At 42.7% G+C, this 23,285-nt stretch overlaps 1 protein-coding gene across 1 annotated transcript in view; it reads right to left on the reverse strand.

Moving 5' to 3' along the window:
- The window catches only part of SORBS1 (sorbin and SH3 domain containing 1), a 185,531-nt gene that overhangs the window by 153,301 nt on the left and 8,945 nt on the right, over positions 1–23,285 (reverse strand). Inside the window, exons 3-4 of the mRNA XM_030453736.1 lie at positions 18,106–18,162; positions 13,106–13,290 (exon numbers count right to left, since the gene is read on the reverse strand). Coding sequence (XP_030309596.1) covers positions 13,106–13,126 — 21 coding nt within the window. The 5' untranslated portion in view covers positions 13,127–13,290; positions 18,106–18,162. The remainder of the gene's footprint in view (positions 1–13,105; positions 13,291–18,105; positions 18,163–23,285) is intronic.

A 23,285-nucleotide genomic window follows, 5' to 3' on the forward strand; every position in this document is an offset into this window, starting at 1 on the left:
AGATCTGAGCATAGAGCAGTCCCACCCGATGATGTGCTGCCAATATTTTAAAATAACAGTTCCCAGAAGCATCTCCCCATCATGTGATGGATCCCACACAGCAGGAGTGGCTCTGCTGCAAAGAGAAGTGCTGGGTTGGGTCAAGGAATCTGTTTGCTCTTCTCTTGTTTTCCCCATTTAAACACTGTTTTCATAAACACAAGGGAGGAGGGGGGTGGCTCCACTTAGCAGAGAGGCTTCTCCTGGGTAAATCTGCAGGAAGAGTTTATTGTCTGCTCCTGCAAGCTGTGTGAGCACAGCTGTGCAGGGAGCTCAGCAGGTACAATCCAAAGCAGTGCTGAAGGATTTGTGCTGGAAATGAGACTGATCCTTCCCTCAATATTCCTCCTTCTCCCTTCCAGAACACCTGCTCTTCCAGTACAAGATGATGCATTTTAAAAGTCATGTAGTTTTACTCCCCAAAATTGCTTGCATGGACCCGAAACTGGGAGGAATTACTAATAACCACAAAGCACAATTTAGCATATGAAATCACTTTCCTCTTCATCAAGTTCCTGAAACACCAGTGACCACCCTCCCAACACACAGTTGTCCCAAACCTTACAGATTTACTGAGTGGAATAAGTACATCTTAGTTTCTTTTCCTATAATCTCCCTCCTTTTAGGGGCTTACTTGTTTCCTGACCACTTTTTGGGAAGCAGGAGAACTGTACAAAGCACTGCAGTGCAGCAAGGCTCACCCCCACTCTCAATAGGTGATGCAGTGTGGGAGGAACTTGCTCTGAAATCCCTCACTTCAGTCCTCTTCCCCCCCTCCACATACAGACGAGGCTTCATTAAAACTGACAAATGTTTCTCCTGCAGGGATACCTTTACGTATTTTTTTTAACCTTCCTCATATGTATTTTTTTTTAACCGTGTGGTTAAAAAAGCCCAATCTTATTTTAGTTCCATGACCAGGTTTCCAAAAAATCAGAGCTAAGCTAGCCAGCTCATTTTATGCTCCATAAGGAGGAGACAAATGTACCTTACATACTTCTGTCTCTTCATACTTAATAACCAGATATTGAATTGTCCTCTAGAGAAGAGAACCATCAGGGCTTAGAGACTGAGGTACTACAAAGCTGCTTACACTGGGGCCACTCCAGATATATGTGCTATATGATTAGCCAGAAGCAGTCTCTAGGGTTAAGCTTGCAGATGCTAGTTTGCCACAGACAGAAATAGTGAGTGATCTAATCAAGCATTTTGCTATTTAATATGTAGCCTAATTAAGATACAATATATTCAGGAAGTAACATGAGGTCCATGCCCTGGAAAAGATTTTTTGTAATACGAGAAAATCACTTTTGTATAGGTTTAGAGTGATTAATGAGAGGAAACTAGCATTAGAAAAAACAAATAAATAAGAACCAGAAATGTGCAGGAATGTTGGCAAAGAAACACAGAGGCCCATCAGCATATAAAAACAGCACTGTGATCTGGGCTGAAAATAGTTCCCCAAGTGAATTTATCATCTTTGGTACATTAATAAATCCATGTGGATGGCATTTGGAAAATTGCACACAGTGCTAAAGATGCTGAAAGTACCAGTAAAGGGAAACAGTCCCTGTTACCATCAGGCATTTAAAAGGACCAGGGTGAAACACAGGTAATTTTGTTTCAGAGAAGGCAAGACAAAAATGGATTTTTGCTCTCTGTAGGACTGCTATTCATCATGGGCAAAACACAGTGCCAGGAGGCAAAGTTCTTACTTCCAGCAGCTGAAATATAACCTCCTGTTCTGATGGGCTCAGCTTGTCCAAAGGGTTTGAATGAGGGTAAGAGTCAGGGTCCATTGCCTGAAAAGCTATGTCAGGACTTACAGCAGGCCATGTCCTCCTTCATTTTAGGATTCTGACCCCTCTGGTCTGTGTTTTGGTCACCAGCAGCTGGGACTCCCAGCATGCATTCAAATCATACAAAACCACTGAGCAGTTTCCACAAGGTGTGCCAAGGTCCTCTGCTTTAACCTGCAGAACATCTGCGTCTGCAGGAGGCCACAGGCTTGAGAGCCAGGGGCAAACCACAAAGCTGAAGGAGAAGTGCAGAGTTTCCCAGGGCTGGCATCATCTCAGCCAAACAAAAACTGCACCAGATCTGTACCTTCTGGAGAAAATTCCAGTCTCACTGAGAAACCCCAATTCAGTTAATCATATTTCTTAATAGCAGTTCCTGGGAACCCTGACAGACAGCTGGAGAGCAACTGCTTTGTTTGTTTGCTTGTTTCATCAGGGGGTAAATTCGGCTGCAGGAGCAACAGAGAAACTAAGTTGTAGTTTATTTCAGACCTCACCTCCATCATTCCCCTGCAGGATATGGAATGGCTACAAAAAGGACAAATTCAGTGCCTGATAACAGCATTAGATCAGAAACATTACTGACTGCCTGTCTCCATGCACAAGGTAGTGATATAGTTGTGGGTTTTTTTGTGCTGTTTCAGTTACACAGGACTTGCCAGGTCTTAACTCAGCAAAAGCAAAATATTTAAGTGAGTTTTCATCTTGAGAGACAGTCCTGGAGAACATGTTGATTATCATGGCTTACTAGACAAAAGGAACATGATCTAAAGGTGTTTTGTATTTAGAATTTCAGTCTGGAATCATTCTTTGATGATTCAAATGCTCACAAACACATTTAGCAGGCAAAGGAATGACATTACAAAAGACAAGAAAAAGTTTTCATTGCTTGCATTATGCAAATTCCACAAGACAGCAGTGGAACATTCATGTCAATAGTGCTGACTGAACATCTTTTCCAAATACAAGGTAAAAGGAAAAATTTCCCTCATTTCACCCTTATCACAGCTAATGATACAGTCAGGGGGATAATGAGGCCAATGTTAGTGTTATCAGCATCTCAGGGTTACCTCACACAAGAAATTAGGGAATAAGTAAGCATATTAATGTTGTCCTCTCTTTTTAAAATATGCTTTTTAAGTGTTTGCTGAGTCTCATAAGCAACCCTGAGCAAGTAATCCCTGTAGAAAATATTCTGATACCTATTCCATGCACTGATGTTACTCAGCAACCTTCACTCCAAGGTACACAGCTGTCCACCCTTGTGCAGGATCATTTACACCTACCTGTACAAAAAATAAAAGGCTGATTTTTCACAGGCCAAATCATTGCTGCCTGGGCAGTCAGGTACAACATGCCCCTCATTTTAGGTGCAGTATTCACAGCCACAAAAAGGTGCCAGCAGGTGAGATCCAGGGAATCTCAGTGAAACAGGCAAGATTATTCCCAGGAAATTCAGTTTTAGAGAGTGTAAGGTCCATTCTTAAAGTTAGGGAGGCAACACCCAAGGATCAAGTGACAGCAAGTCTGTAATGTGACTGTTACAGGGTGCTTTGTGTGAAATGCATGGGCAGGACCAGAAGAGTTTATAATAAATTGCAGTAAGTGCAGAGGATGAATGCTCACAGCAGATCCACACCCCCTGGTGCCTGCCACACTTGCCCCAGCCTGATGTTGCACCCCTGCCTGTAGCATTTGAGACATCTCCTTCCTGAAGTCTCATCTACTAATGACTATCTTTTCATTATGCAGCAAGGAGTCCTATTGAATTCAGTGCAACTGTTCCTAAAAGTGGTCAATTGGGAACAATAGGAGTATAAATCTAATTGCAAAAAGTTGTTTTGATTCACATTTTTAAGTGTGTTCTTCTACAAAGTCATGGTTCTAATACATTTTGCAAAGCATGCATGAGAGCTAACAGAACTAATGGCTCATGGTGACAGAAATGTTCAAACATTTGCTTTTTTTTTGGTAGAAAAATATTTGACCAGCCTTTGAATTTAGAAGCTCCTTAATCACTGTGTGACCCCCTAATAGCAGGAGTAAGTTGAGGGCTCTGTGCCAGGCATGAAAAAAGGTGTTCTACACCAATCACCCACCACTCACCTTCACTCCCTTGTCCTACAGAGTATCAATTTGTGAGTCAGATCACACTGATTACACAAACCATGCACAAGTACTCAGGCAAACACTTTTTGCAAAGATTTTAGCCCTCTCTTTCTAGGAATGTTCTTGTAGGCAAAAGTTTGCCTTGATACTAACAGAAAACAAGCAAAATAAACTTCAGGGATTGTCAGGAGGTTGGGTGGGTGGGTTGGGGAGGATTTGCAGGTGTTTGGTAGCCTTTATTCTTGTAGGAGAAAAAAAAAAGTTGTGGCATTTTCCTGTTCCTGCCATGCATGTGTTTATGTCCCACACCAACAGAAGTATGGTAAGATGCACAAGTGCAAGCTGAAGTTAGATGGGTCATGTCAGAGCCTAAGCTGGGAATCATTTCAGCTCTCTCCTCCACTGAGGATACCCAACACCAACTGAGGAGCCATTCCTTTCCATGCTGTCAGGAGGGGAGTGCTGGGGAAAGTGATTCCCACAGAATCAGGTTTTGTGTACATTTCCTGCCATTCTTTATCTGTAGTTTTCCATTGGTCTGGCTGATAATTTTATGAAATGTCACTCCAGTTGTATTTGTTTGTACAGCTCTACAATTCCCCACACCCTCCCCCAACCCTGGCTCCCCCTCCTGCTAAGGACTCAAGTACAAATAAATGCTGGAAACTCTAGAAACAATTCTCTAGCTTTTAGCCACCAAGGAATTCTATTCCCTTCTCTTGCATGGTAACAGTCTGGGCTGTCAATGGAACAGCTGGGGAGGGGGCAAAAGACAAACCCAACTGCAGGCAATTAAGGGGTTTGAACTTTCTCCTGTTGATGCAGCAGCAGGATGGCCCAAGGACAGGAAGTAGTCTAGGCTTGCAAACTCCTGCAGTGTCAGTGCTCACTGCTACTGCTGTGCAGATGGCTCAGGAAAATACCAAGATGTGAAATGCTAAAAGAATATTCACCACAAGTTTCATATGCTAAGAAGTCAATGTTCTGCAAACTGCACCTCTCCTGTGAGGCTCCAGAAGGAATTAAAGCCTCAACTGCACCAATTGTTGATGGAGCACAGTCACATTTTTCTTTTGGATTCATGATCTAGGTGCAATTAGTCTCACAAAAGAGACTGATACCACTGCCCACCATATCAATTAACTGCAGCTTTAATGATTATTTTTAAAAAAGAAATTATTTTACGATGTCTTTAATCAAGCCTCTTGCTGTAGCTGCATTGACTTTAGGAGCCCTTAGGATTTCAGCCCTTTTAAATGTGCAAATAGTTTTCCAAATGTTCTGACACAGCCTGCCAGCCTGCCAACCTTATTTGCCCATCAGCTCTGGAGAAATAAAGGAAACAAGACTCATGGGGTCAAGGTTAGAATTCCACATGATGTTTGGAAGGGATACAGAACTCAACTCTAGATTGAGCAGAACTGGCAACTGCTTGATGCCAAATTCATCACTAGCATAAACAGATGCATTTCCAAACCTATGCCAAGCTGCAGCCACTTACTGTGACAACATGACCTTTCTCATTCCATTACTGCTACCTCTTCCTGCCCCCAGTCCCTGCTTTATTTTGGCACACAGCCCAAGACTGCATGCACCAGTTGTTTTTCTAATACTCCAGGCTCAGTTTCCAGTAAGAGGTAAGAACAGAGCCCTTGCAAACAATTACAATCTAAACAAGTCCCTAAAAGAACAGATTGCAAATGGCAGCAGGAGGCTAGGCTGTAAATTGTACAATTTGTGAAAATGGTGAAAATGGAAGAAATCCAACTTTGTTTGACTGGGGAATCAGGTTGCATGAGACAATCCAGCTTCAAATATGATGCTGCATTGATTAACAGCATTGACTTCAGCTACATCATTACATCTTGGTGGAGTACAAAGCACTGACTACTCATTAACTCAATGTTTAACAGCAGGCTAAAGGTTAAAGAGGGATTCAGTTAGCTATTACTATGCAGAGACCTCATTAATCCATGGATGCCTCATCCAGATCTCTAGGTATCCAAAGGCTTAACCTGTAAGCAAAACATCAGGTCAACAATGCTGTTAACCTACCAAGGCCTTTAGAAGCCATCTGGATTAGCCAGGCAAAGCTGTCTGGTCATTGTTTAAAGATTTTGCTGTCTCTTTTCTTGGCAAGTCTCAGATTTCTCCAGGACAAAACTGCTGCAAATAGCAACTCAGAACAAAGTTATGGCTAAGAATGTGTGCTGACTGCTTGACTTCAACCCCACTTAAAGGCTCAAAACTCCTGTCTTACACCCCTTCACCTTCAGTTGAAAAGGGTTTGGCATTTTCTGTTTCAGTAAATCACTTAAAAGTTACTTTAGTTTTATATATTAGAAGCTCAGTAAGATCTCTATTTCAAATGTCTTTAGCACAGGAAGGACTGGACAAAGCTCTAGATATGTGCAGATGCCTCAAGCTGAACAAACCCCAGGGTGAGAGCAATGAGCAGACACCCAGATTTAAAATCCTAGATCTAGTTTGGGAGCTGAGCTGTGGAAGCTGGTATATTCAGCTATAGATAGCTTTTAAAGGGTATGTATAGGAGTATAATTGCTAGGTATGTGCACATTTTAGAAGCCAAAGCCATTTGGATGCAAATACTAAATACATAATTACAGCCTATTATTCCCTACATAACACCTGCAACATCAGGACTTGGAGTGATGACTTGTATGGAGTGATCCCTGGCAGGTAGAACAACTAAAGCAACTGCAGAGTTCACCACACATTTACAACCCATTTCCAGGCTTAATGGAAGTTAGGAGGACAAAAAAAGAAAATAAAAATGCACAGCTATTGTTACAGCCAATATTGCACGTAAAAGCAGCTTAGAGCTAACAAAATGTCAGTGCCTGCGTTCCTCAGGAAGTTTCCCTTCCCATTTCATTAGTTTCTATGGCAACTGGATTGTTAACACACATGGTTTATATTCCAGTTCATGCTACAGATCAGGTCTGACAGACCTCATAAGCTGTCAGCACACCTCTGACTGATTCCTTGGTTGGGGATAGATCAAGTGCCATTTGCTGGGCTGGTGGGATTGCATGGGGTTTGTGTTCTCACCCTCTGCTTTTAATTACAAAGATGAAAACCCAAATATTTTAAACAGAATTTCAATGATGCATTGAATTACAATTTAGAAGAAGCAAATGGGTTCAGTATTTGTGAAACTGAGTGCCTAGAATGCCTCTGTCAGTCACTAGCAGTTGTTCTAGGCATGTTTCTTTAAAAATAAAAGGCACCACATCTCTTTTGGGAAATATTTTATAACAAGTAGACTCCTTTAAGGAATTATGGTTACTTCTCATCAAAATTTCTTTACTTGCTTCCAACTATGAATTGTTTTGAAATACTAAAGGTCCAAAGGTTATTCCAAAATATTATTATCAATTTCAGAAGACTGCTTAAACTAAAAGAAAATTAATCTGAAACTCCACCCTGAAATAAAACATTATTTAGCAGCTCTGAATGTTTAGCATTCTTAAAATTACAGCTTGTCACATTTTCCCAGTAATTAGTATTTGTAGCATAGTTATAGTTTGCCTGTCATTTTAGTAAACCTTAAAAAAGGAGTCCTTATCCAGTGTTTCAAGCCACTGGAAAACATGCAAAATCCCTTCAGCTCCAGACTTTAAAAGATCCCAATGGGTGGTGGGGAAAAGGGGGTGAAGACAACACACACATAATTTCCAGATATTTAAAGCCTGCAAAATGAAATGTAATTTAGATCATGGTCAAGTGTCTCCAGAGAAGCTCCACCATCCAGAATTTATTTGGGAAAGTAAACATTCAGTACTTCCATCTTTCTAAAACTTCTACCTAAGCTGCTTCTCTGAATGGGTTTAAGGTCTGACTCTCAGCTGAATTTTGGAGGAAACAATTTCATTTTCCAGTTCTATCACTTACCCATGAACATTTTCCCCAGGCTACTTTATTATCACCATCATACCCACAAGTCCCCCAGAGGTAAAATTTTGCTGTGATAGCCTCAGGACCTAGACAAGGATTTCCAGAAAGCCTCTTCCTAGAAACTCTGTCCCAATCAGATGAGTTATTGAAAAAACATGCCTCCAAAAAGCCCTAAACTTGGACTATCAGCTGAAAGATTTAAGACATGCCAGTGTGTACATGCTGTGTGCATACTCACTACAGAGCCCTTCGAGAAGCCTGCACATGGTGTGCCATTGCTTTGCCTGGGTCCCAAGTACCAAACATGGTATTACAAACCCTGTAATTTCAGCAGCAAAGTCTCCAATACAGCCATGATTTATCACCCCTCACACAATTTCTGCTACTTTAAGTGCAGCCTTTGGAGCACATAAGAGGAATATTTCAACTTGTTGTAGTTAGCTGTGTTAAGAGCAAATGGATCTCAGCAGATCTTTTCAGGCAGCAATCCACAGTAGGAAGAGAGTGCTCAGTAGTTATATTTCCCAGTGTTTTTCTGCAGAGTTCAAGCTGCTGAACAGCTAAGTCATTCATTTAGCACATGAAAAAGAGATATGCCTTAAAATACAGGGCTTTTCATGCAGGCCAGATTAAAGCTGTGGGGATTCATTGTGAAGTCTGTTCAGAACAGTAGTTAAGTTTCTGGGACAGCTCTGTTTTCATGGAGTGGAAACTACATTAACAAATCCAAGGTTCAGTACTTTTGTTCCTTCCTTGTCTCTCACAGCTCTTTCAGTTCAGAGCCTCTCCAGTTTCAAGTACAATATGCTTCCAAAAATTAACATTTCTGGGCTCAGATATTTGCACACAGCATCAGTCCTTTAAATACCAAGAACGAAGCACTTAAACCACGCTGCAGAAGTGGAAAAAATGTTCTGCAGAAAGAGGGGGGGGGAAGAAAGGATTCCTCATAGAGTTTTGCAATGCAGCTATAAAATGTGCAAATCAATTTTGTTGTGCCAACCACTAACTTCTGCTTTTATACTGTGATATTATTCTGCAGTTGACAGCAAAGTTAGCGAGACAGTGATTCACCACCCTAGCAACTTCTCTAGAAAAATAACAGCTCTGATAATTTAAAATGGACAGTAGGTTACTTAATGTTGGGATAATTTGGTACATTTAATCTACAACAGATATTTCCAGCTGCAGGACAAGGGTGGAAGTATCATTGGTGTGAACAGGAAGAGATTTTGAATATCAGAAACTACCTGTAGTAAGTGTCCTCAACAGTCCCACCTAACTTCTCCCCTCTGAGAAAGGAAAAGGAGGGATGAAAAATCCACTAGTGAGGTTTTTCCAGTAGAATTCAGCAGATTTCTGTAAAAAGTGGTAAATAGGAAAAAATGAAACCTGCAGGATCCCTACAGCTCATAGGCAGAATTGTCACTGCTGTAGCTGCCTTAAACACAACTAATGTTATGTATTATGTACAAAGCTTTGTAATGTGTGGTATTAAAAAAATATAAAATCTGCAAAGAACACAGCACCCTCCCAAATTCAGATTATGTTAAGCAGCATGGATATCAGTAAGGTAATGCTATTCAGCATTCAGTGCTTACCCTTTATTTCCATGCTTCCTCCTTTTCCAGCAGCCCTCTTGGGATAAGGTTGATGAAGGGAAGTGTAAAGGTGAAAGAAATCAGGAGAAGCAAGAACAAATTACCACTTAAGCTACTTCTGCAGTGTGTCTTTCACTCACATAGTGAATGTGAGCAGCTGAAGACCTTTATTAACTCCTGCCACTATCAACTGCTCTGGACAAGCCTCTCCTTCACACTGGGCCTGCAGAAGGGCAGTGCAGATATGTACTGCTGCCAGACTGGTTTCCAACTGGTTGGTCTTCCAGGAAGACCTTAAAAAAAAAATCCCTTGATGACATACTCAGTGTGCTACTCTGGGTTTGCTGTGATGTGGACTGAAGCCTTCTGTAAGAGCCTTTCTCCATCCATTTCCATAAAGAAAGCTCCCTCTAACATACACACACAAACCAGCTCCCAGCTCCTGTTGACAATGCTCTCTTATTCTCTGTGTTGGCACAAACTTAAACATCCATGAGGAGGGGACACTTCCAGACTTATAGCTACTGCCCTCTGCCTGATGTTGCATCAGCTGCTCTCACTGTGCCCTTGGGACATCTCTGCAGCCCCAGGAATGCCCATCTGAGCAGCCTGGCCTCAGCCAGCATCCCTGCTACACGAGCCAAACCAACAAACCTTACAGATTATTCTCTCCCCTGCCTGGAGGCACATATCTTCTGCTGGCAGGATGCAAATGGACCAACGGTTTAGAAGAGTTTGGGTAGGAAAGAAGGAAGCAAACACTAGGAGTTAAAAGTACAGACTATCAGGTTTTCCAGGAAAGAGCAGAGAACTTTCTGCCCTGTGACACTCTGTGCTACCAGCGCAAGGCAGACAGTGACAAAGAGGAGCAGCCAGCAGAGAGGGGGCCACATAAGGAGGCCAAGCTTCCAGGTTCTGCTGCCCCTGGACTGTTCTCCACCCTGTCCCCTGCCTCCTGTGGCAGCTGGAGTGACACTGACACAAACACCAGCTCACACACCATGTTGCCTACTGAGGCTTTGCTTGTATGCACAGTTTACTCACACAGTTCCTGACACCAGCAACAGAATTTGCTGCTGCTATAGAAGCTTCCTTCTGCTGCTAATACCTGTGAAGTAGTCCTGTAACTTCAAACTTGATCCTTCCTTATTTGCTCATTAAGTGCCTTTTGGAGAGAAAAGGCTGTTGTTTAATTAACAGAGCATGTTTGTGGGTAATTGCTCCACCCATCACTTCTCCAAACCAAGCTTGACACTCTTTATTTATGTCTGGTAGGAATCCATAGCACAAGTTATTTTTTATTTCAAAAGCAGGTGAGTACCTTTGCCATCATTTAATTCTATCAGTCATGAAAAGAAAGGAGTAGGGTTTTGTATCAGCCATAGTCTCCAGCCCTGGATTAAAGCTCCCACTGTGCAGTAGTTAATGGACATCAGACAAGAACTAAACACATGCAGGGAATATTCAGAAACAGCCTTAGGGAAGAGTTCCCTGATCTGTTGTCCTCTGATTTCTTCTACTGGCAATAAAGCTTTCCTTATTCAGCCATCCTGTACAACTCCCTTGAGCTAAATGGTAGTGGATGCTTCTAAAAGGTGAATACTAAATGAAAAGCATTTTCTGTCTGCTTTTATGTTTTTGCACAGGAGTAGCCTGGGCACAGCTCTTCCATGTGGTGGGAAGCATCAAACCACTGCCCAGCTGGGCACACTGTTACCTTTCTGGCAAATGCAAAACTTTAGAACCCTCATCAGAAACAGAGGGATTGCCACCAAGTGGATCTCTGGCCACACTGGTCATCACTTGTCCCAAAAAACTTAACTCCTGGTGAGACTGGAAGCCAATGTGTACCAAAAAGTCTTCCTGTGATTCTCAAACATGCAAGAATCACCCCATCACCACTGTGCTGCACACTAATCCTGAGTGGGAAGGGAGAAAGGACCATTACAGAGTTTGGCAGTGTAAAGTTATCAGTTATATTTAGTATTTCCAGGGTCATAGCTAGACAGGTTTTAGGCAATAATGATTAAAATAAAACCTGAGTATCTGTGGAGGGAAAAAGGAGATGGTGATTGAGAAGGGAGGAAAAAGGCAATTTATCAACCTAGCAATAAACTTCAGTACTCTAAAAAATAAAAATATTTTTAAAAGCATTCTTTCCAGATTATTTTAAATCCCTACAGGACAGTAGCACCACTCCTTATGTGGAAAGAATAAGGAGTTGCCTCCCAAGATAACCTAAAGTTGAATGCTTTAAATCTGAATCCTGAACAGACTCACAGCCCAGAGAGCTCTCGAGCTGGAACTTACTGGCTTGTGCCTATTTTGGAAAATACTCTTCCCTGCCAAAAGAGAAAGGTCAGCCTCAAATACCACAAACTGCATTACAATATAACACAATCTGATCTCTCACTTGCCCATCACAAACCATCTTCTCTATCTTCCAAGTGACCTATATTTACCATCAAATATTCAAGTAGTTTTGACAAATTTAGGACTCATGACTTAAACTGAACTTTACTGGTACTTACCCTAAGGGAAGAATAAATGAGGAATGAAAAGGACCAGATATTCAGCTTATACCCTTGTGTCTTCTACAGTGCACTTAGTGAGTAGTTTTCCATTCTGTGGCTGTTGCTTTAATTTTCTGAAGAATTTTGTGCTCAGCAGTACACACCTAACTGTGCAGTTCCTGTCAGCATGCCCAGCCAGCTTTGCACTGACTGAGGATTTATGCTGAAGATATTCCCCATCTCACCAGAACTGACTCAGACCTCCTTCAGACAGCTATCACGACAGAAAGCATCCAATTTCCTCTCCTTAACACACAGACAGCTGCCCAGAAACTCGTCTCTGGGCACGCACAAGGGTCTACTGCAGAATCACCCATGTATATTCTATTGTATAGTATTCTGTTAACATCAGCTTCTTTTAAAAAAGATTATAAAAGTCCTACCAATAAGTCTGAACCAGCAGATACAGGGAACCTGCATGCCAAAGTTGCCCCTTTGATCATGTGTTGAGCCTAAAGAGGATCCAAAATTCCTAAGTGGTCTCCAACTTTGAAAAGTAATTTGATCCAAAAGGCACAAATCCAAGTTTCCCAAGGGCTATGCTGTATAAAACTGTTCCTTCATCTGGAGATGGTATTGAGCTACTTTAATGTCATCAGTTCTGTTTTAGATAAATATATAATGCTAGATGTCTGTGATGGCACAACAGACCTGTATATTCCAAGTAATATTCAGTTATTTTTTGGAAGCTTGTTAATTCATGCCAGTAGAAATTTAATTTCCAGAACAGCACACTGCTTGAGCTAGAGCAGAAAGATTTTTTTCTTAATTTGCTAATACAACAGGGTGTGTGTATATATATATATATATACACAACAGGGTATACAACAGAATTCCTTCTTCTCACCTTTTAAAATAAAACTGGCTGCAAAAAAAGCAACCTCAAAACACCATCATTTACAGGTCTGCAGGAAACCCAGAGCTGTAAACCCAATGCTTTCCTACACAAAGAAATGGTTTGACACAGGCAAAATTTTCTGAGCAGCAAGAATTTTAACAGATTTAGCAAACAGATACAGGAAGACTAACTTCCCATTTCTTAGCTATGTCAAGGATTCTGGCATACCTCCATCTGGTGGCTTTGCATGGTTCCTTCTTCCCAGATGCATCTTTTTGCTGTTAGAAGACTCCCAACAGCAGTGGAAACTGGATCTTACAGTTCACCCGGAATCCAGCACAAGCAATCTTGGTTATGAGTTCTTTCATCTCTTCTCTTACTCTTTTGCTTTTTCCTCAGCAACTGGAGCTCCACTGTAACAAAAAAGAAAGCTTTCTTACCAGATATATTCAGACCAATCACAGTCAAATGCCCAGAATGCTTCATTTTGATATCTTAACACTAGCACCATCACTTCTGCCTCAGTTACCCATTAGCCTGGACACACTCCCTCCAGTTCCTGGCTTGCTCCTAGCCCCCAGCTCTCTGGGAGACACTCTTGTCCCTTCTCCACCTGAAGAAATGGCTTACTGGGAACCAGAACTACAGTATAAACCTTCAAATCAATGGCAGTGAACATACAAAGTCAATCAACTCCAACATCCTATTTTTCCACTGCCATAAGTGTCTTCTCTGCTGCAAATGCCCTCAAGTATTGGTTTTTATTAGTATCAAATACCATCTCAACAAAACCAAGGCTGATTGCTGGTCTCAGACATCTGGTACTGCTTGAAAAGTCTGTCTACATTTTTCTAACAGTACCATAGCTAAAAACAAGCCCCAGTAGCTTGGCCTTGCACACATGAAGAGCAACTTACAAGGTTCTTCATATGCTGCAGACTGAACTTCCCAGCACCTCTGGCTCATTATTACTTCTGCCAGCTCTGCCTTGCCACTGCCTGACCTTTTTGGATAGCAAAACACATCCTGTTACAATTAATGTTCACGCAGTACTTCTGGTTTGCCAGTTACTAGAGGCTCACACAGCAGGTAGGACCTCACTGATAGAAGTGGTCAAAAATTAAAAAGAAATCAATTTTTTTCAGGCCCTCTCCACTCTGATTTCTAGTCTAGTAATCCAGTGCACTCACCAGGACCACAGAGAATAAGGGCTTTTGGGCTTCTTTTCCAATGTAACACAGAACTCAAGGCAAAGCACAGACTTTCTGGGCTTCCAAGGCTCCTCCTCCCAGAACAGAAGCTCTGGGTTGGAAGCATCAGGACTGGGAGATTCTGATCAGCTGTTCTGCCTTGCTCAACACTTCATTGTGTAACAAGCAAACAGGGATTTCAATCAGCAACTGCCACTTCCAAGGGGTTTTGGGGAAATTTCTGATTTTCACACTACTGCAAACAGATTTTTTTCTATTTTGAGTTGGAATAAGCTGAAGCTAAGATTTCCTATGAGCCAGAAATACTGCAAGTTAATATGCTGAGGAATAAACACAGCTTGTAATTTGATTTTGTGGAGTGTCAGTGAAGTGTCTGGGGCATTACAAATGGCTTTTTAAGGGTAACTCTCAAAAACCCTGCAAACACACCAAGAAGTTAATCTCAGCAATTTAGGCTTTGTTAAAGTGTTTCATATCATCATCAGAGATAACCTGGGGAGAAAAAGTGTAGTAAGTGATACAGGCATCATTTAAAAGACAGTGTACTGGGCTTACAGATCACCAGTTCTGATAAAAGAATGAACAATACAATCAGAGGTCAAAAGAGTGGAAAGGAAAAAATTTCTCCCCATTACAGTGCACAATATGCCTGCTCCTTGAGCTACTACGTTTTTTTCCACAGGATTTTCTACCCAATAATCATCCTGCCTTTCTTCTTGTGACTTTGCCCATGCTTACAGAGATCCTGTTTCAGATTGTGTTTAGTCCTAGTGTGAAGACAGAGCTCCTTACATCTAGCTTTTGCAGATGGAACCTGAATGGCTTTTTTATGTCCTAGACCCCTTAACTGCAGAGCCTTAGCCAAACCTGAAGGAGTCCTTTAAAATCAGGGACTGGAGGTTCATTCCCACTTTGACAGAGACTGAACAACTCTTCATAAATAGCCTGGCAACTGCTGCACTGCTGCAGCCCACATCCATCTTGCTATGGTTTTATTAACCCAAAGCTGAAGCCAGTACCCCAGTTCTTCAGAGCAACCCACCAAGGCTTTTTTAAATATAAGATGAAGAAAGCCTGTTGCTCTACCAGGCCTTACAAGAACCCAGGACTTCAGTTCTGCTTATGGTTCAGGCACCTCTGTAGTCCAGGAAAGCTGTTCAGCTTGTTTGTCCTCACCTCCTCTGGCTGCCAGGGTCTGGAGAATGGTCAAGTACTCAAGCAGCAGTTTCACAGGACAGCATCATCACGCTGTACTTTTACAACCTGAACCAATCCAGTTCCTGGCCACCACAGAGCCCTGCTCTGCCCCTGTCTCAGAGTCCCACAGCCCGTCCCACATTGGCAGAAAAGACACCAAGCAAGTCATGAACTTTCTCACCAGACCTGAGAGCAAAGACAGCATTATATGAGGACAGAAATGGGAAGGTAGGACTGTGTGAACAACTAGATCAACCTCAGTCAACACAGAAGCACAGATTTTGCTGCTCTCTTTTACAGCATCTGAATTTTTTCTTTTTTCTTTTTTTTTTTTCCTCTTTTTTTTCCAAGCTCAAGTATTAGATGCAGTATGGAAAGTGAATGAAGGCCACAGCAGAGCCTCCTGATCCAATGAGTCTTCACAAGCTAAGCAGAGCCTATAAGAAATGGACAAGAGTAGACTCCTCAGTCATTAGGAACAGGAGGTGGTTTATTTTTGGCTCCAGCAGTACTCACAGCAAGAGATGGATGAAGCCCCAGGAGCTGAAGCGTGGTGGCAGACAGACAAGACAGGCCCTCCAGTTGGCAGAGCACTAGGACAGAAGGGATGCAGCTTGGCCACACAGCCAGTCAGAAGCAGAACCAGTTAGCTGCCCATCCCTTCTCCTTTATGCTCTCTCAATAATTTTACCCATTCAGTCTGGTGCTTTCTAGGCTAAGCATCTGTTAGAGCTTATTTTGGCTCAGCTTCAGGTCTCAAGCTTGTTCTTGGGAAGGTATTTTGCCAAATGAAATACCAACCTTTTGGCTTGGGTGCTTGTGAGCAGATATTTGAAATACTGTTTTTGTCAAGGGCGACTTCTTTTGATGGGCTGCAAAAGAGCCAAATTCAACTTGAGACATTATTACAATCCCTGGAAGCTCTGGGTTACATTTGATTAAAGGGCAATGGGAACGGAAGATTTCATTTTAATGGAGCAGCCTTGAGGCTTTGCAAAAAGTTCTACCCAAAACCCAGAAGAAGTTCTGCTGTGGTGACACAAACTGGACATACCACATAAAACAATTAAGTACCACGTTCTGTTCCTGTAACATGAGTCCTGTCATTTGCCTTCAGCTGACCAAACAAACACATTTAGCAACAATTAAAGAGACACTAAAATCAGCTCTGTTATGAACCCATGGAATGATGTCTTAGGAAAAGCTTGCTGTTACACAGGAAATATGATTCCAGTTCCCATGCTGGACAGAGATGATAAAAACTGAACACTACTTTATGTCAGCCCTGGTAAACACTGGGCTATGCTACAAGTCACTATCTCCACATGCAGTTGTGTTTGCTTTGAGCACCTCAGCTGCCCCAGAACACTGAACTACAGTTTCCACATCAAGGGGTGCTCTTCAGGGCTCCTGACATGAAACCCAACAGCACAGAGCTTCTGTGAGAAAGCAGACTGAAAAAAAAAGCACACAAAAATAAAAAGGCTTCCAGGAAAAAGAATAGAAAACAGAAGCAAGAAATGTTACAGGCTTCTGCAAAGCTCTGGCTAGCATGTGGTCCCATCACAGAGTTCTGTGAAAGGTTTCAGTCACCTAAGGGTAACAACCACATCAAGGTGAAGCTTTGCTAACTGGTAGCCATCAGCAGCTCTACAATTCACAAACAACAACTTAACTGTTCTTTCCCAGAGCCTTTCTATACCTGCAAAAAAGTCCAAGGCTCACACAGAAATGAGGAGTTTGTTCCACAGGGAATCTTTTTCCCCTCAGACTTGCTGCAGAGGTAGCATGGCAGATCATGAGACACCTCTATATCCAACATCTGCTTTTGAGAGACAACACCACTCAAATATCCCAGCAAGCCTAAAAATTCTGAAAGTGGTACAAAAATCTGAGGAAGTGGGTGAAACAAGAGGAGTGTTTGCCTGATAGAGTAGTCCAATGGTCATAATTTTCTTTTGGAACACTGAGAATTAAAAACATAATATAAAACTCCAAGAGCTGATTATTGCCACTTACTTAAGGACTCAGTAGCTTGTCTTAAAAAAGAAAAGAAAAAGCTTCAATTATTTTAATGACCAGAGGTTGCTACAAACTCCCTTTAGGATTCCCCTTCTGCCCCTCCAGGTGTAAGTAAGCTCAGCCTAACCACTGACTCTTACTGATCTCTGTCTGGACTGCCAGATCTTTGGAGCTGTGTATCCTTTTGTGCCTGGATAGCTCCATCTGAACAGAAGTAACAATCCAGGCTGCCACAAACCCAGATTCCAGACTCAAGAAAGCTACTGAAGCTTTGATACCACGACTCAAATTCTGTGTGCAAAGGGAATCTCTTGCAAACTCCCTCTAGACTTCATTAATCTAGTTCTGCTTCCAATAAAGCACTTCTATTTTTAACATGTTTTCTGTTTTTAAACCCATAATCCATGTGTAACTTTTGGAATACTTGGAAGATATTTTTTAAAGTAATAATAAAATAAATAAAACCCTAAAAAAATCCAGAGCAGTTGGGCATCCCTGAGATTGATTGTTTATATGAATAAGCCAAAGAACAACTAAGAGGCCAGACTGACCACAGTAATAACTCCCAATGCTGATTCAAAGAAATTAAAAGCAGACCAGGAAGCTTCCATCTAAATGTGTTTTCAATTGATCTTTGTTCCTGACTGTGTTTAATGGTCAGTTGTTTGAGAAACCCTCTGGGGTTCTACTAGTTGATTTCCAACTCAGGAACAGCAAACCATACCACAGAGATGCCTCTCTTTACAGAAGAGTGTATTTAAACACTGCTGAAAGACTGCCAGGCTCAGAAATACTTACAGAAGAAATACAGAGACTTTAGCTTCTGTCCTTCTGGTTCAAATCATTTCTTCAATCCTTAAAAAAAAAAGAACAAAACAATAAAAATTTAAAATACAGAAACAAAGAAAGCCCTTCACCAAAAACTAAATGCTTGAGAGATGGTTGGACTCGGTGATCTTAGAGGTCTTTTCCAGCTGTGACAACTATGTGATTATTTTTTGGAGGGAGAATTAGAACATTAAATCCTCAGAACATCCAAAACCAACTCTGGAAATGCTGAACTTTTCATGCCAAACTGCACGAGGTGAAAGAAATTAGCTGTGAAGTTGTACTTGCAAAGAGAAGTTTGACTTTTCAGAAGGGAGTTGGAAATCTCACCTGAACAGCCTAATTAATTGTGTTTGTGTACTCCCCTCTCTGCCACAATAACTCAGGCTGACCCTTGTGATTCAGCTGGAAAGCTGGGAATCAATCCTCTAGTTGTGCAGCCCAGCCCAACCAGCCCTATGCAGCTCACTCTGCCAATGCTGTATCATGCTTTCTGATGCAGAGGGACAAACTGGCAAACAGGATACAGGAGATGAGCCTAAATGTCAGCTCTTGGGGTGTTCCACATCTACAGACAGATTGGTTAGGACAGCATTAAGCAAAAGCGGCCCTTCCACAGGCAGTACAGGCCAAAGATTTTATGATGAGCAGGTTTGATATGAAATGTAATCACATTTTGCTGCTACACCAGAGGCCTCAGCAGCAAGAACTCCCCTCAGCTGAAGAATTATTCACATTTTTTTTATTGCAGAGATAACTACTGTTCTCCTCCTGCTTAGGCCAGTTGAACAGTTCCTCCCTCTCCAAGGAGCAAAGTCTCTGGGTCAGGAAACACACTCTTCAGCTTCCTCTTAAAGCTCTTTCCTCAAAGGGTAAGGTCTTTCCTGCCTTTCCTTAGCAGAGCTTGACCCATGTACAGACCTAGACACTACAGTATCATCAGTCATATTCTGCAGAAGTGAAAAACTGAGACCTAAGTGCCTTCCCCAAAGACAGTGGCACAGAGAGAAGAATAATGCTACCTGGTTGCTGCTGAACACCTCACACTGGAATAGCTAAAACACTACCTGAAAATACTTGAGTGCTATGATGGCTTGCCTTAACATCACCCAAGATGTAACAGAAATACAATGGGCCTGGAGGTCTCCCTGCAGGAGAGGATTTTACCTCCCTGCCTCTGGATCTTACAACCACTTTTCAGCTCCCATTACTGTCTGTAAATTATCACCTTCTTACCTTCTCCCTCACTGCCTGCTAATTCATCCAACACATCATCAGGCAGCTGCCTCATATTGGAAAAGAAAAAGGGTGCAGAGGTGTGAAGGGACAGAAAACATTGTCAGAATCTGGTCATACAATCCTTGGAGTTCAGAGAATAACACCAACTTTGCCACACTACCTCTCAATAGGCTTCCCTACACCCTCAAATGTTACTTCACCTCAAGATTCTACTTCAAGACACCAAAGCAAATGTTTGTGCTGAGGGACACAGCTAAGCACACCAGTCCCAACAGCCTGGAGCTCAGTGCCTCTGGGGACACAGGCAGGCTTGGTGTGGGCTCTAATGTATGGAAAGTGGTGGCTTTGACCTGTGAAGGACACCAAGGAAAACACATGCTTACTGACAGCAGAAATAAAGCTGTGAAATGGTTTTATAAGAACAAGGGACTGTGAGATTATTTTCCCAACAAATAGCACACTGATACATGAGCTGTTACAAGTGTTAGAAACTTTTACTATTTGAAACCTGCTTGCAAAAGAACTTCCCTTCTTATCAGCTATCAGTGACATTACACTTCATTTTCTCTGCCAGTGGGTATTCAAGGACACAGAACTGCTCTGTTACAAACGCTTTTGAGTGAAGCAGAGTAACAGTAAGTTACCAGACACAGGGACACTGTGTTAAAGGCTGCCTGCCAGAGACTGCTTATTCAAGGGGATTACACAGAAAGCACAGCAGTGCTGCCACCCTTCTGTCACTTGCTGCACTGGAAAAAACAAAAAATAGCAAAGCCAGGACTCCTAGCTAGGTTTTCTCCAGTTCTGCATGGGGCAGGCAGGAAGAAGGTAATGTGATGCAGTTGCACCCAACTGCTTTGCTAGGACAGTGCAAGCAGATTGTTTCTTAGTTTTCAGTGGTATATATAAAATGCCTCTCACTTGAAAGCTGACTCCTAACATGATTTCAGTCAAAAGCAGAAAACAGTCACTATCATGGAGCATCCAGCAGCAATGTGCCAGAGGGTGGAGAGTTAGTCTTTCCATCAAACACCCCAAATACCTTTCATTATCTCATATTTCAGTAGAATTTGGGTTTGTACAGCACCTCTTTGGACTGCACTGCCCTAAGTAAAGCTCTCTGTCACATTCTTCTGTGAAATGGCACAGAAGAATTGAGGTAGAATGGAGGGAAATTTATTAAATTCAACCTGATTCTCCCTTTGTTTTATTAAACTGAAGAAAGAAACTGGCAAGTCAAATACATACAATAAATAGTGGTGGGAAAAGTGCTATGCATAAATTCCCACTTATGCTACTTACTTCAAAGCCAGGCAGAGTTCAGTCACTAATTAATTAGCATTAAGTGATTACAAAGGATGTGGTTTGTATTCAGGACTAATTGCTTAGTATCAGCAGAAAATAAAATTGCTTCTCTTGGCAACACTCAGTAAATCCAGTTAAGCATGAAACTCCTGTAGAGGAGTGGCCTTCTGCAGAGCTGTTGGAAAGCCCAGCAGAGGCCCAGCAGCAGCTCTCTCCATGCAAAGGTAACCTGGGGCATGGCTACTAAATATTTCTGATTTTCCTCAACAAACTGTGGCATGGCTGCTGCATGATGTGGCAATGCCTGCACAGGAATTATGCCTTGTAAGCTTTTCCAGTAGTTTTTGAGCAGCTTGAGTCCTGCTGTGTGTGTCTGAATATCCCTTGGTGAGTACAGAGTGACAGACCCTCCTCTGGAAGTAACCTGGGAATCTGTGAAACAATATTGACCCTGAAGGTCTCTGTTTTTTCTCTGGTCATTCAGCAGGGAAACACAGTTTTGTAGTTCGAACACAGCTGCTCCAGGCACTATCACATGACTGATTTTGTTACCATTAGATTCATACCATCTTTACATTAAGAAAGCTTTGTTGAGCCAGCCACTCACCTTTGACTCCTGAGATACAGCCTATCCAGCTTTATTCCCTACATCCACTCTCTGGCTTGCCATCCAGCAGCTTGGTGGCAACATTAAAATAAGGTTATCAGATTAAAATAAGGTTCTGAAGCTCCATATTAAGCTGCCCTATTTCAAAGGTGACAATGTAGAGGGACAATGGGCAGGGCTTCAGGAGCCTTGCTCCCTCCAGCTGAACCTGCAGCTGACAATGTCACATTAAGCACCCAGGGTAGTTTGCTGCAACCAAAAATGAGGTCAAAGAGCTGCCCTCTAACAGGAACTCCTCACATCAGACTTCTCAATGACACACCAAAGCTCCAGGCACAGAAACACTGTATGACTTCATGCAGTTTGACCCAGGCACACCTACCAGAAATGAAGGCTGCATGGTGAAAGCCTAAGAACAGAGCCAGTTTTAGTGGTGCACAAGCTAGGAAGCACTTTTATGATGTGATAAAGTCTGTCCCTGCTCCCAAGCATCAGCTCCCCTTTGTGGTTGGACAGGTGTTCCACACTTACATAAAAGAAGCAAATTGCTAGCACACAAGCAGAATATATTCCCTTTTTTTTTTTATTGAGCTGCTCCTTTTGTACTCAGAAGCCTGTCTTCTACAGCCAAGCCAGAGCTGCTCACCAGCTGATGATGTTCACCCCTCAGCTAATGATGCAGAGAAAACTTCCAAAGTCACCAGCCAGGAAAAAATCAGGTTTTATGTTAAAATGACTAATTGGTAACCCAAATAGGGGAAAGTGTCAGTGACTACACAAGGGAAAAGGTGGCTGCACCTGTGGTTGCACCTCTTTTCTCTGCTACACCTGAGAAACCACTACCTGGAGATTTTGTTATACAGACACTCCCCTGACTAAAAACTTGGTGCCAGAGAACTGATGCAGTTTTTGATTAAGCATTTTATCCAGAGGTGAGACTTCTAGATCTTTCAGTGGTTTATTTTTTAATGTGTATTCACAGTTTATTGTGGGAAAATAGTATCTTGAGGCCAAAAAAATAAACCAAAACATTTTAAATCCACCTGAAGCTCTCCCGTGAAGTTTGTCGAATGATCATTAAAAACTGTGATAAAAGGTTTTGAGCTAAGAGAGGTGGATGCAGACATGCCACGATGTTTGTACAGCTGTTAAGGTAACAGCTGCAAACACAAGGCCAAGAAAGGGAAGCTTCCAAGTCTCCTTAGCAGTTACCAAAAGCACAAATGCTTCCTTCTACCACACCTGCCCTACACACACACACAGGTTCACTGCCTGAGAGCCAATGCATGGGGCACTACAATAAAAAAATTGTATTTGTTGGTAACCACCAGACTTCAGAGAGAGGTAATGAGCATTTGCTCTGTGGATGATGCTTGGCAATTACTCACCTGGGCCTTCCTGGCAAGGAAAAACAGGCCTAGGAACACCTCAGCCATGTTAGAAGGTCTCCACAGCCACCACAGAGAACCTTCTCCACAGCAACACACAGCTCCAGGGCAGAGCCCTCACGATGAAGCAGCTGAGGTGAACAGCTCTGTCACCATAGCCAGGGCCACACTGCCACCACCCGAGCGCCTCAGCAGGAGCCCACAGGCCATGGCTACACAGGAGCGTGACTGGGAGGCACACAGACAGCTGTGGCGGGGACAGCAGCACCCCCGGGACACGGGGAAGCTGGGGGATCTCCAGTTCTCCTCAGCATACCTCCGGCTGGACTCCCGAACCGGCCGGGCGAGCTGCGCCACAGAGACGCTCGCTCGCCCGCCCTCACACAGCCACCGCCAGGGAGAGCTCGCACAGCGCAGCTCTATATATCCCCTCTGCCCTGACAGACAGGCGGTGAGACCCACGTCAGCCAATGAGAGGTCAGAGAGACGCGAAGGCGGGAAGCCGAGCAACCAATCGCAAAACGGCCCCGCCCCGAGAGGGTGGGAATAAGAGTGAGCTTCAGTCAGCGACGTGCGCTTCTCCTCCAATCAGAGCGCTTTCCCTCATCGCT

The sequence above is a fragment of the Calypte anna genome, chromosome 6 (assembly GCF_003957555.1).
Source record: "Calypte anna isolate BGI_N300 chromosome 6, bCalAnn1_v1.p, whole genome shotgun sequence".
Classification (NCBI taxonomy): domain Eukaryota; kingdom Metazoa; phylum Chordata; class Aves; order Apodiformes; family Trochilidae; genus Calypte; species Calypte anna.